This window comes from Myotis daubentonii, chromosome 3 (assembly GCF_963259705.1).
Source record: "Myotis daubentonii chromosome 3, mMyoDau2.1, whole genome shotgun sequence".
In the NCBI taxonomy this organism is placed as follows: domain Eukaryota; kingdom Metazoa; phylum Chordata; class Mammalia; order Chiroptera; family Vespertilionidae; genus Myotis; species Myotis daubentonii.
In genome coordinates this window covers 129,995,911-130,010,391 of record NC_081842.1, presented here as the reverse complement: position 1 = coordinate 130,010,391, position 14,481 = coordinate 129,995,911, and the positions used below count along the sequence as shown (strand labels likewise).

At 43.1% G+C, this 14,481-nt stretch overlaps 1 protein-coding gene across 3 annotated transcripts in view; it reads right to left on the bottom strand.

The window, feature by feature from the left end:
- Positions 1 to 10,049: 10,049 nt before the first annotated feature.
- The window catches only part of RIOK1 (RIO kinase 1), a 38,334-nt gene continuing 33,902 nt past the window's right edge, over positions 10,050 to 14,481 (bottom strand). For all 3 annotated transcript variants that reach the window (XM_059688554.1, XM_059688555.1, XM_059688556.1), the window contains one exon: positions 10,050 to 12,114. In XM_059688554.1, the coding sequence (XP_059544537.1) occupies positions 12,004 to 12,114 (111 nt within the window). In that variant the 3' untranslated portion in view covers positions 10,050 to 12,003. The remainder of the gene's footprint in view (positions 12,115 to 14,481) is intronic.

Below are 14,481 nucleotides of genomic sequence, written 5' to 3'. Positions count from 1 at the left end.
GTTTCCCTGCCAACCCCCTTAATCTCATGTCATCAGATATCACTCACTTCCCCTCCATTGATGCTCCCTGAAGATTTAAGCATCTCTATCACTTATACTGTAAGACTAGGCCTGTTCTAACACAGATGGCCTTTCTAAAACTTTGGCCTAGTTCCTTGACCTTCTAGCCTTCAATATATTTGTCTGCTACCCTCCTGTAGCCAATCACACCAGGGCTGAACTCTAGGCATTACCAACAAGGGCAACTCTCTGTATGTACAATATTCTATTCTCTGACCTGTCTCTCTAGCTTATGGACTCTGGTATCCTGATTCCAACAATTCTTAGGCCTCAAGGACCTACCACTTTTTTCACTGGCAAATTTATGACTTCATGACAGCTATATACAGAATTTGCATGGGCTAAAATTTTACCGAAAAATGACAAATCACCCTTTAAACAAATCTATTAAGTGGCACTTATATGAGACATGGAACCCCTCAGAGATCTCGAGATAGCTGTGCTCACACATTAGATGACACTGATACCATCATGAAAAGAGAGAAAGGATTTTGTGGCCAGGTGGCTACTGCAGCTGTACAGGGGGCATCTCCTGATGATATTGGCCAGCCAGCAATCAAAGCAGGATGTGGATGAAAGAGAGATGAAAACTGAACTCAAGAATTCCACAAATTCACCCTCACCTGTTTGGCTCAGTGGATAGACCGTCGGCCTACGGACTGAAGGGTCCCGGGTTCAATTCCGGTCAAGGGCGCATGCCCAGGTTGCAAGCTTGATCCCCAGTAGGGGGCGTGCAGGAGGCAGCCAATCAATGATCCCCTTCTCATCATTGATGTTTCTATCTCTCTCTTCCTCTCCCTTCCTCTCTGAAATTAATAAAAAATGTATAAATTCAAGTCTCCATTCTCCAAATTCAAGTTCAGAAGTTTCCACAACATTATCAACCAGGACTAAGATCTCTGGAGAAGAAAGTTGCAAGAAAAGCATCTTTTCCTTTGGAAACCGGCTGAAATGATTTGTTTTCTGACATTTACAATTTCCTCTGGAACATTTATAAAAGCCTTTATGTCCAACATACATAAATCCAAAAGATATGGAAGTTAAAAGCTCCAACCTAAATGTGTGGAATGGGAAAACCCACCCCAATTCAAGAAGCAGAACATGGAGTTCTTGCTTTACTATCACTAGTGGTTGAAAACCCATCCATTTGATATGGTCACAAAATACCTTCACAGAAAACTACACGTGGAGTAGAATTTGCTCTAGCTGCTGACCCTTGCAACTCTTTCATCCTCAAAGGTAAATCCTAAAAGTCAAAGTAAATCTCTGATTGCTCATGGTCTTTATTTACTATGTGTATAGACAATTAAAAATTAGAAAACTTGCCAAGCTTTTGAAAATAAAAAGAATCATTCAGAGCCCATGATATCTGAGATATCCTTACATTGAATTTTTACCAGCTTCTAAAAAAACTTTTTCAACTCATTTTCTGAGCCAAAAGGTTAGGGAAATCACAGCCACAGAACAGGATAGGCCTACAACCAAGAAACAGCAAACTGCTTGCACTGAATTAAAAAAGAATACTCATGAAAAGTGGAGATCTTCTCAAACCACTTAGTACCAAACTATAAAATTTTTCAACTTCTTGTATTCATCTTCATCAAGTTATAAAGCTGAAGAAAACTCAATGCCAGTCTAGAACCATGAGTTTTCACCAGACCTAGGCCAACAGCCACCACGGGTCCTGTCCTGTCATGCCAAGGCCAAGCTCAGATGCTGGAGCTTCTGAGCCAGTGAAAGTTCTGCTCCTAACCTGCCTTATCAGAGGAAGGATAAGAACTTGAGCTGCGGAGAACCAAGATGGCGGCATAGGTTAACGCCGGAGTTTGCTGCTTTGAACAACTACTTCAAAAGTGAAACTAAAAGACGGAACGGACATCACGCAGAACCACAGGAACGCTGGCTGAGTGGAAGTCCTACAACTAGGAGGAAAGAGAAACACACACGGACACTCAGAGGAGGCGCAGTGCTGAAGTCAAATTCTGAGGTGCAGAGTGCGCGGAGCGGGCTGGCGGCGGAGGGCGCGGTTGGCGTTTTCAATCGGGAGGGAGTCGCAGACTCTGAGCACCAGATCCGGGCGAGTCTTTAGGGACCCAGACTCAAACGGGAGAAGCACGACTGTCTGGCTTCGGTCAGAGCGAGTGCAGCTTTCTCTCCGAGCTTTGCAGCGGGTGCTGGGACTCAGAGAGGCAGAGCCCCTGGGGACAGGACTGAGAGCTGCCATAACTGCTCTCTCCGGCCCACCCTGTTGATCCTGTGCGACCTGCCCCGCCCAAGCCCTGCACAGAGTTATTTGCCGGATAGCCTCAGGCAAAGGCTAGATTAGCACCTCCCCAGAGGACAGAAGTTCTCTCACTACTGACACAGCTGATTCTCATAGCCACTTGGCCTGGAGGTCAAACCCTCCCTGGAATTAGCTACAACAATCAAGATTTAACTATAAGACTGGGAACAAAGACCACTAGGGGGTGCACCAAGGAAGCATAACAAAATGCGGAGACAAAGAAACAGGACAAAATTGTCAATGGAAGATATAGAGTACAGAACCACACTTTTAAGGTCTCTCAAGAACTGTTTAGAAGCTGCCGATAAACTTAATGAGATCTACACGAAAACTAATAAGACCCTCGATCTTATATTGGGGAACCAACTAGAAATTAAGCATACACGGACTGAAATAACGAATATTATACAGACGCCCGACAGCAGACCAGAGGAGCACAAGAATCAAGTCAATGACTTGAAATGCAAGGAAGCAAAAAACATCCAACCGGAAAAGCAAAATGAAAAAAGAATCCAAAAATGCGAGGATAGTGTAAGGAGCCTCTGGGACAGCTTCAAGCGTACCAACATCAGAATTATAGGGGTGCCAGAAGATGAGAGAGAGCAAGATATTGAAAACCTATTTGAAGAAATAATGACAGAAAACTTCCCCCACCTGGTGAAAGAAATGGACTTACAGGTCCAAGAAGCGCGGAGAACCCCAAACAAAAGGAATCCAAAGAGGACCACACCAAGACACATCATAATTAAAATGCCAAGAGCAAAAGACAAAGAGAGAATCTTAAAAACAGCAAGAGAAAGAAACTCAGTTACCTACAAGGGAATACCCATACGACTGTCAGCTGATTTCTCAACAGAAACTTTGCAGGCCAGAAGGGAGTGGCAAGAAATATTCAAAGTGATGAATACCAAGAACCTACAACCAAGATTACTTTATCCAGCAAAGCTATCATTCAGAATTGAAGGTCAGATAAAGAGCTTCACAGATAAGGAAAAGCTAAAGGAGTTCATCACCACCAAACCAGGATTATATGAAATGCTGAAAGGTATCCTTTAAGAAGAGGAAGAGGAAGAAAAAGGTAAAGATACAAATTATGAACAACAAATATGCATCTATCAACAAGTGAATCTAAGAATCAAGTGAATAAATAATCTGATGAACAGAATGAACTGTTGATTATAATAGAATCAGGGACATAGAAAGGGAATGGACTGACTATTCTTGGGGGGGAAAGGGGTGTGGGAGATGTGGGAAGAGACTGGACAAAAATCGTGCACCTATGGATGAGGACAGTGGGTGGGGAGTGAGGGCGGAGGGTGGGGTGGGAACTGGGAGGAGGGGAGTTATGGGGGGAAAAAAAAAGAGGAACAAATGTAATAATCTGAACAATAAAGATTTAATTAAAAAAAAAAAAGAACTTGAGCTGCATAGAAAAATGATTTTGTGCTTCAAAGAAATTATCCAGTTTCTCAGTGTACTTTTAGAAATACCTCCATTATTTGAAGGATTAAAAAAATCAATAAACTATGACAGAAGATCAGATACATCTACAACTGACAAAAATATGTCCCAGCCTTTGGATCAAGAGACCCACACCTCATCTCTCCAAATGGAAATTAACCATACAACCAATAATTCATGGACACTAAAACCTAACTGTCCAGCACTCAAAATTCAACTGCAATCAGTCAGCAAGTAGCCCTATAAGTCTGCCAAAAAATAGGTTTCTTCTTCCAAGCCTTCAGGTGAAGATAGAATTAAAGGAAAGAGAGTTTTGGACAAGTTTGGCAAGATTTCTACCAGTGATTACTACTCAGCCACAGTCTAGGGCCCAAAATCCAAAGAGGGAAACAGCCACATCAGTAGGAGAGTTATGAGATAAATGTTCCTCAAATTAGAATCCTTCTGAAGTCTCAAATCTTGACATTTTACAAGTCACTTCCTCCCAGCAGCAATGTAAATGCAAATAAATTGTCCCTAAATCCTGCAGACATTATTTTTGCCCAAGTGAAACGGGTTCCAAACTTAGAACTGAATTGGACTCACCAAAAGGTAGCTCTGAGAAGCTTGACCACCTAATTCAAATAATATATATAAAAGTATTTTAATAGGCTTGTAGTATTAGCTGAACACTATGTTCACCTTCTCCCATGATATCAACATTACAGCTAGCTTATAGGACAACCACCCTTGAGAACCACCTGAAGACTAGCTGAACAGAACTGTAACTAAGGATATAAAGAAGTCACGTCATGACTGGTAGAAGAGGTGGAAACCCAAAATGGGCTGGTCCCACACCCACATGGTGCTTAAAAATAGGGAGGGTTATCTCGGACCAGCAGCGCTGGGAAGGAGTCCCCACAACAGCTGGCAGTGAAAAGCAGTAGAGACTTTGTCATGACCAGGTGAGATGGAGGGCTGCTGGAGAGCCGGGTGTTCTCTTAAAGGCCCCACACATGGGCTTACTCGCTGACAGAGTCACTCACTCTGAGCTCCAACTCTTGGGCAGCAGCTGGAAATCACCAAGGAGGAAATGAATTATCTGGCTTCAGAGCAAGGGCTGGAGGAGCAGCTCTCTGTGAACTAAAAGGCTGGCAGGTACCATTGCTCCTTTGCTGAGCCCCCCACCCTCAACCCAGCCTACATGTGCAGGTGGGCACCAAATTTGAGTTCCCATCAAACTGGCCCCACCTTGGTGATTCTCTGAGAACCTGCCCCACCCAACTTGCACACAGCCCTGAGCCTTTTTCAATAGTTGTTACTCATAAGTGGCTGGCCTTAGCCTGAGCTGTGGACTCCCCGAAAATCTCTGAAAGGTCCATAAACCCCAAAGGAGCATCCAGCCTCTGTTCACAGCATTATCGTTTCCCAGGTGCCTCCATACCAGCACAGGCAGCTACCAATTGCAGATCACTTTGTAGCTCCTACCAGGTGGTCCTGAGCCAGTCACACACAGGCAGTAGCTGACCTAGGCCTGCAATAGAGCCCCTCCTAAGAGGCCCTAGGACCAAAACACCCAGTGGCTGGCTTCTGACCACACCAGAGCACCACCCAATTAGCTCCACAAAAAGCACTCCCAAAGGGTGGACTCAGCAGGTACAAATCTTACTATATCAAAATCTTACTCACTTACCCACTATATCAAATCTTTCCCACTATATCAAATCTTACTCCATGCGGTCAGCCCTCACACAATAGCTCATTCACTGTAATCATGACCAGTCATCAAGGCCAGTCAGCCTGAGGGTTAATCCCACCTACTGATGTGCCAACAGCAATCAAGGCTCATAACAGGAGGGCACACACAACCCACACAAAGGACATCCCTGGAGCTCCCAGCTCATGTGACCAGGGAAACTGCACCACTGACACCTACTACATAAGGCCACCCAGCCAACTCTGGGAGAGATAGCAGAGCTACCTAATATGTAGAAACAAAGGGAGGCAATCAAAATTAGGAGAGAAAGAAACATGTCTCTAATGAAAGAACAAGAGAAATCTCCAAAAAAACCCAACACACACCTAAGTAAAATGGAGGCAAGCAATCCCAGATAGAGTACAAACACTGGTTATAAGGATATTCAGTGAACTTGGGGGGGGAAATAAATGAAGTCAATGAAAATTTATACAAAGAGAGAGAAACCATAAAATAAAAAAAAGGAAGTGAAGAATAACTGAAATGAAGAATATGCTAGATGGAATCAACATCAGATTAAATAAAGCAGGGCATCAAATAAGCAATCTGGAAGCAAAGTGGAAAACACCCTGTCAGAACAGCAAAAAGCAAAAATAATTTTTTTTAAAAAAGGGGTCTCTGAAACAACATCAAGGGTAACATTTGCATCATAGGGGTACCAGAAGAAGAGAACAAGAGATTAAAAAACTATTTGAAGAACTAATGACTGAAAACTTCCCTAATCTGGTGAAGGACTCTATCCAGGAAGCACAGAGTCCCAAACAAGATGAACACATAGAGACCCATACTATATTAAATGCCAAAGGTTAAAGACAAAGAGTGAATCTTAAAATCAGCAAGAGAAAAGCAGTTTATCTACAAGGGACTGTCAGAGGATTTCTCAACAGAAACTTTGCAGGCCAGAAGGCTATTGGCATGAAATATCTATTTATATAAAAGGCTAAGTGTCGGACCATTCGACTGGTAGCTATGACGGGCATTGACCACCAGGGGGCAGACACTAAGCACACAGGCATGGAAACTGATGAATCTCAGAGGGAAGCGGGGAGAGGATGGGAAGAGATTAACCAAAGATTTTATATGCAACTAGAGGCCTGGTGGGGTCCCTTGCCCTGCCCTGCGGGGATCAGGCCAAATCCATGCACTGGGCCTCCGACATCCCCCGAGGGGTCCTGGATTGAGAGAGGGCACAGGCCAGGCTGAGGAACCCCACTGGTGCATTAATCCATGCACCGGGCCTCTAGTTCAGTGATAAAAAGCAAGGACCTACAACCTATATCACTCTTCCCAGCAAGGCTGTCATTTAGAATCAGAGACATAAAGAGCTTCCCAGAAAGAAAAAGGTAAGGAGTTCATCCCCACCAAACCCGTATTATAAGAAATGTTAAAGGGGCTCCTTTGAAAAGAAAAAAATAAATATGAATAATAATATAGCAGTAACTATATACCTTTCAATAATCACATTACATGTAAATGAATTAAATGTTCCAATCAAAAGACATAGGATGGCTGAATGGCTAAGAAAATGCAGCCTATAAGAGATCCACTTCAAATCAAAAGACACACACAGACTAAAAATAAAAGGATGGAAAAGATATTTCATGAAAATGGAAATGAAAAAAAGTTGGAGTAAGCAATACTTCAGACAAAATAGACTTTAAAACAAAGGCTAGCCATAGCTGGTTTGGCTCACTGGATAGAGCATCAGCCTGCAAACTGAAGGGTCCAGGTTTCATTCCAGTCAAGGGCACATGCCCAAGTTCCAGGCTTGATTCCCAGTAGGGGTTGTGCAGGAGGCAACTGATTGATTATTCTTTCTCATCATTGATGTTTCTATCTCTTCCTTCCTTTCTGAAATCAATAAAAAAAATATATTAAAAACAAAACAAAAAAACCCAGAAAGGCTATAACAAGAGACAAAGGACATTTTATATAGCCAAGATATGGAAGCAACCTAAGTTGTGGTACATACATACAGTGGAATATTACTCGCCTATAAAAAGAATGAAATCTTACCATTTGCAACAATGTGGATGAACCTAGGGTATGTGTTATGCTAAGTGAAATAAGTCAGAGAAAGACTTGTTTCATATGATTTCACTTATATGCGGAGTTTGAAGAACAGAATAAATGAACAAAAACAGAAACTCACAGATACAGAGAACAAACTGGCAGTTACCAAATGGGAGTTAAGGGGCTAGTTGAAAAAGATGAAGGGATTAAGAAGTGCACACTGGAGTTACAAAATAGTCATGGGATGTAAAGCATACCATAGGGAATATAGTCAATAATACTGTAATGATTACATATGGGGTCAGGTGGGTACTAGACTTTTGGGGGAATCACTTAAGTTATATAAGCATCTAATCACTATGTTGTACACCTGAAACTAATACACTGAATGTCAACTGTGATTGAAAAAAACAAACAAACAGGAGAAACCAAGATGGCGGCATAGGTTAACGCTGGAGATTGCTGCCCTTGAACAACCACTTCAGAGATATAACTAAAGGACAGAACGGACATCATCCAAAACCACAGGAAGGCTGGCTGAGTGGAAATTCTACAACTAGGAGGAAAGAGAATATCATACCCAGACTCAGAGGAGGCGCAGTGCTGAAGTGAAATACTCAGGTGCGGAGTGCGCGTGCGGAGTGCGCGCGCGCGGAGCGGGCTGGCGGCGGAGGGCACGGTTGTTGTTTTCAATCGGGAGGGAGTTTCAGACTCTGAGCTCCAGATCCGGGCGAGTCTCTGGGGACCAAGACTCAAACGGGAGAAGCGGGACTGTCTGGCTTTGGTCGGAACTCGAAGGCAGCTTTCTCTCCGAGGTTTGCAGCCATTGCTGGGACTCTGAGAGGCAGAGCCCCTGGGGAAGGAACTGAGAGCAGCCATAACTGCTCGCTCCGCCCGCCCTGTAGATCCCCGGGGACAAGCCCCACCCAAGCCCTGCGCAGAACCATTTGCTGGATAGCCTCAGGCAAACGCTAGATTAGCACCGCCCTAGAGATCCGGCACAGAAGCTCTCCCACTGCAGACACAGCTGGCTGTCATAGCCAGTTAGCCTGGAGGTCAAATCACCCCCAGTATTGCCGACATCAATCAAGGCTTAAAGGCAACAAGACTTCGCACAAAGACCACTAGGGGGTGTACCAAGAAAGCATAAAAAATGCGGAGACAAAGAAACAGGACAAAACTGTCAATGGAGGATATTGAGTTCAGAACCACACTTTTAAGGTCTCTTAAGAACTGTCTAGAAGCTGCTGATAAACTTAGTAAGGCCCTCGAAAAGACTGGTGAGACCGCCGATAAATGTAGTGAGATCCTCAAGAAATCTAATGAGACCCTCGATGTTGTGATAAAGGACCAACTAGAAATTAAGCATACACTGACTGAAATAAAGAATATTATACAGACACCCAACAGCAGACCAGAGGAGCACAAGAATCAAGTCAAAGATTCAAAATGCGAAGAAGCAAAAAACACCCAACTGGAAAAGCAAAATGAAAAAAGAATCCGAAAATACGAAGATAGTGTAAGGAGCCTCTGGGACAGCTTCAAGCGCACCAACATCAGAATTATAGGGGTGCCAGAAGATGAGAGAGAGCAAGATATGGAAAACCTATTTAAAGAAATAATGACAGAAAACTTCCCCCACCTGGTGAAAGAAATAGACCTACAGGTCCAGGAAGCGCAGAGAACCCCAAACAAAAGGAATCCAAAGAGGACCACACCAAGACACATCATAATTAAAATGCCAAGAGCAAAAGACAAAGAGAGAATCTTAAAAGCATCAAGAGAAAGAAACCCAGTTACCTACAAGGGAATACCCATACGACTGTCAGCTGATTTCTCAACAGAAACTTTGCAGGCCAGAAGGGAATGGCAAGAAATATTCAAAGTGATGAATACCAAGAACCTACAACCAAGATTACTTTATCCAGCAAAGCTATCATTCAGAACAGAAGGTCAGATAAAGAGCTTCACAGATAAGGAAAAGCTAAAGGAGTTCATCACCACCAAACCAGTATTATATGAAATGCTGAAAGGTATCCTTTAAGAAGAGGAAGAGGAAAAAAAAGGTAAAGATACAAATTATGAACAACAAATATGCATCTATCAACAAGTGAATCTAAGAATCAAGTGAATAAATAATCTGGTGATCATAATAGAATCAGGGACATAGAAAGGGAATGGACTGACTATTCTTGGGGGGGAAAGGGGTGTGGGAGATGCGGAAAGAGACTGGACAAAAATCGTGCACCTATGGATGAGGACAGTGGGTGGGGAGTGAGGGCGGAGGGTGGGGCGGGAGCTGGGAGGAGGGGAGTTATGGGGGGGAAAAAAAAGAGGAACAAATGTAATAATCTGAACAATAAAGATTTAATTAAAAAAAAGAAAGAAAAAAACAAACAAACAAATAAACCTTGTCAGAATAAGACCAAACAAATACAAGGACTGGAAGATCTTGAAATAAAAATCCCCAAGAGTATACAGAATTACTAAATCCACTTTTGCATTCTTTTGTTAACTGTATAATATTTCATTGAAATTCTATTTCACATTTTGAACTTTTTTAAAGTCTAGGAAGGAGAATATTATGAACATAATAAATTTGACTTAAAATTTTAAAAGCTCAGTTGAACTACCTCACCCCTCACCCCCCACCCCCAACCCAATCAACTCTCAAACAAGCAGATGCAAGCTTCAGTTTAATGGAAACTAAGTTTATTTATAGAAATTGTTTCAGATGCAAGGGTTAAAACAAGCATTTCTAATGTAAAGTATATGGTAAAATTATTTGATCACTTCTTTCAATATTTGTGTTTTGTTGCAATCTCACCCTCTTCCTACTCCCTTTCTCATCCCAAACCTGCTCCACGCACATGCCTTCCCAAATAGTAAGTAGCAATTCCAGTAGTCTCAGTTGCCAGTCATAATCCCTGACATCATTCTTCATTCTTTCTCCATACTCCTCATATATTCCCTAGCACATCTAGTTCACTCCGCTTTTGTGTTCTATCTAGAATCCAAGCACCTCTCTCCATGTCCCTGCTACTGTCTTAGAGCAAGTTATCTCTCCTATAGGATATTACAATAAATACCCTTATTTCCTCATCAATTTTTTAGAGGCCAAAGTGATAGTGATCATTCAAAACAGAAGTCAGGTCATATTATTCCTCTGCTTAAAACCCTCCAATAGCCTAATGCTATCTGATTTTATCTAGTATTTTCTCCCTTGGATATGAAGCCTCTTGTTTCTGGAACTTTTCAGGCATACTTCTGCGTCAGGGCCTTTGCATCCGCTGTTTGCTTTGCCTGGAATACCCTTCTTTCCTGATATGCACATGACTCATACTTTTGAAGTATTTGCTCAAATATAGCCCCTTAGTGTGGCTTATTTTAAAATGGCAAACTTACTTCTCCCAGGCATTCTCTCTTCTCTGCAATATTTCTCTCCACAGAATTTGTCACCTGCTGATATACTATTTTTACTTATTCTGTTTAATGTTTTGTCTTATTAAAATGTGAACTACATGAGGGTAGTAATTTTTGACTGTTTTGTTTTGTGGGGGTTTTTTAGTGCTGTATTCCCAGCACCTAAAATACTCATATATTTGATGAATGAATGAACATGCCAAATGGTCAAACATGAAATAGCTTATGAACTGAGAGGCCCTAAGCTCAGAAAGGGAGATTAAACATGAAGAGTGCCTTACAAATGATCATAAATGCACACAGAACCAAGTTGCAGTGAATGATTACATCAACAGCCAGGTGAATTTTCCCACAAGTGAAACTCCTTTTATGGAAACCCTAGCATTTTAATCATGTGATTTCAGATGGGTCTTTGGCATGTAAAAGCAAAGCAAAACTTGGCCCAAGTTTATCCAAAGTGCCTTCACACTTACATAAAGGTTGTAGACATTCATTACATTTAAATTTACGCTGCTTCAAAAAACATACCAGAGAAGAAAAAACATATAGAACTAAAATTGTACAAAGTTCTTCATTAAAATAGCTTAAATAAATTCTCTGTCAACACCAGAGTCAGTGACTGGATCTGGACAACAGAGGTTAGAGCTTTTTACAAAACTACATGAGAACATTTGAATCAGTCTTCATAGACATTGCCATAATAACCATTTGGTTAAAATCAATATCCCACCTTCCAGATGCAACTTAGATAAGGCAAGAAAAGTAACTGAGCCCTAGCCAGTGTGGCTCAGTGAATAGGCCGTTGGCCTGCAGACTGAAGAGTCCCAGGTTAGATTCCGTTCAAGGGCACATGCCTGGATTGTGGGCTCAATCCCCAGTAGGTGCATGGAGGAGGCAGCCAATCAATGAGTCTCTCTCATCATTAATGTTTCTATCTCTGCCTCTCCCTTTCTTTCTGAAATCAATAAGAATATTTTTTTAAAAAAGTAACTGATGGAAAATTACTATACATAATATAGTTCCGATTCTATTTGCCCTTTTTTGTCTTAGCTGTCTTCTCCTTTCTTTTTTTCACGTGTTTAGGAATTTTGTTCTTTCTTTTCTCTCTCTGGGCTTCCTTGACCATCTTTTTTCTTTCCTGTAAAACAAAAAATCAAAAAATAAAATCTGTGAAATACAGACAGAAGAAAAAAAATATTTACTTGGATAAGTTCACAGCTGTTTTCCTACGAATCAAATTTCAAATATCACTTACTATTAATTCAATCACGAGGGAAAATGTTATTTAAACAAAAGAAATTTTAATTTTTCCCCTGAAGTTAGCAGTTTTTAAAGCAGCAGCAAGCACTTTTTTAAAAGTCAAGGTTTTCTTTTTATAAATAAATTCCATTCATACTATTCACAATGCTACAATTAGTTATAAAGATATATGTAAAAGGATAAAAAGAAGAGTAACATTAGAAAATAAAAATGAGCCCTAGCTGGTTTGGCTCAGTGAACAGAGCATTGGCCTGCGGACCAAAGGGACATGGGTTCAATTCTGGTCAAGGGCACATACCCCAGTTGCAGGCTCCTCCCTGGGCCAGGCCCTGGTCAGGGCACATGCAGAAGGCAACCAATCGTTGTGCTTCTCTCACATCAATATTTCTTTGTTGTTCCCTCTCTTTTCCACTCTCTCTACAAATCAATGGAAAAATATCCTCGGGTGAGGATTAAATAAATAATTAAACAGAATAAAAATAATTATAGTTTGGTGGTGGAATTTGAGATGAAATTGTCTTAAAGGTATCCTAATAGAAATCTGAAGACTGCCAAACACAAATATCCATGAGGATGTTATTAAATGTTTGCAACTACTTTTCTCTGCAAGTTTCATATGCTAACAGAAATAAAAGTTAGAAGGAGACAAAATATTTATTTCCAGTACACAAAGAGAGAAAAATGTATTAACAGCCAGTTGGGTATGTCTCTCAGAAGTCTAAAAATCCATACTTTATAAAGTTTCAGGATTAAGCTAAGAATGAGGAGTAATAGTTACACATTTGTCATGCATTATTCAACCATGAGTGTCTCTTCTGTCTGTGGCCAGGGTTGGAAGAAATAGCCTTTCCGAGTTTAAAAACTTGTGGCTGTAAATCCTCCCTGAAATGGCTCCTCAATATGTTATCATGAGGCAACTCCAGCATCATTTGTACTTCAAGTTAATGACAATAATGTCTACTCAATGTACTGAATTCAGTGTATCCTTTCCCTAGACCAGTGGTCGCCAACCAGTGGCCCGTGGACTAATGCTGGTACGTGAATTCTGAAAGGTTGGCAACCGCTGGTTTAAGGAAACCTTTGGAGCAGCGGTTACCAACCGGTGGCCCGCGGACCAATGCTGGTCCATGAGGTCTGAAAGGTTGGTGACCACTGCCCTAAACAGTGCCCAAGCTCCCAAAAGAAGCCCAATCCTATCTAATAAAAGAGAAAAATGGTAATTGGCGTACGACGATACCCTTTTCATTGGCTAATCAGGGCTATATGCAAATTAACTGCCAACTAAGATTGGCAGTTAACTGCCAACAAGATGGCGGTTAATTTGCATATGTAGGCACAATGCAGGGAGGCAAAAGGGAAAGCAGGAAGAAGCCCCCTGCCACTGACAGTGATCGGAAACCCAGGGGGGAGCTAAGAGCTGGGGGAGCATGCCCTGGGGCCGCCTTTGCCCTGCCCCCCAGCCATGATCGGAGAATCAGGTGCCTTTGCAGCCCTGGCCAGTGATAGCAGGAAGTAGGGGTGGAGCCAGCGATGGGAGCTGGGCACAGTTGAAGCTGGCAGTCCCAGGAGCTAGGGGCCCCTTGCCTGGGCCTAAAGCGGAGCCCACGATAGCGGGGCCGCTGCAGCTGTGGGTCCCCGCTGCCCGGGCCGGATGCCTAGGCCAGAGGCGTTAGGCCTGGGCAGGGGCGGAGCCTGCAACCACGGGGAGCTGGGGGTCCCCTGCCCAGGCCTGACACCTCTGCCGGAGGCCTCAGGCCTGGTCAAGGGGCCGATCCGGTGATTGGTGATCGGAGGGTGATGAGGGTCAACTCCTCTGGCCAAGGCATTAGGCCTGGGTGGGGGGCGGAGCCGGGGATTGGGGGGATATGATGGTCCCCTTGCCCAGGCCTGAAGCCTGGGTCAGAGGCGTCAGGCTTGGGCGGGGGGTGGAGCAAGCGATCAGAGGGAGATGGGGGTCCCCTGCCCAGGCATGATTCCTGGGCCAGAGGCCTCAGGCCTGGGCGGGGGCCAGAGCCAGTGATCAGGGGGAGATGGGGGTCCCCTGTCCAAGCCTGACGCCTCTGGCGGAGGTGTCAGGCCTGGGCAAGGGGCCGATCCTGCAATTGGAGGGTGATGGGGGTCAACGCCTGAGGGCTCCCAGTATGTGAGAGGGGGCAGGCTGGGCTGAGGGACACTCCCCCCCCCCCCCCCCACACACACCCAGTGCACGAATTTCGTGCACCGGGCCCCTAGTTTCTAGATAATG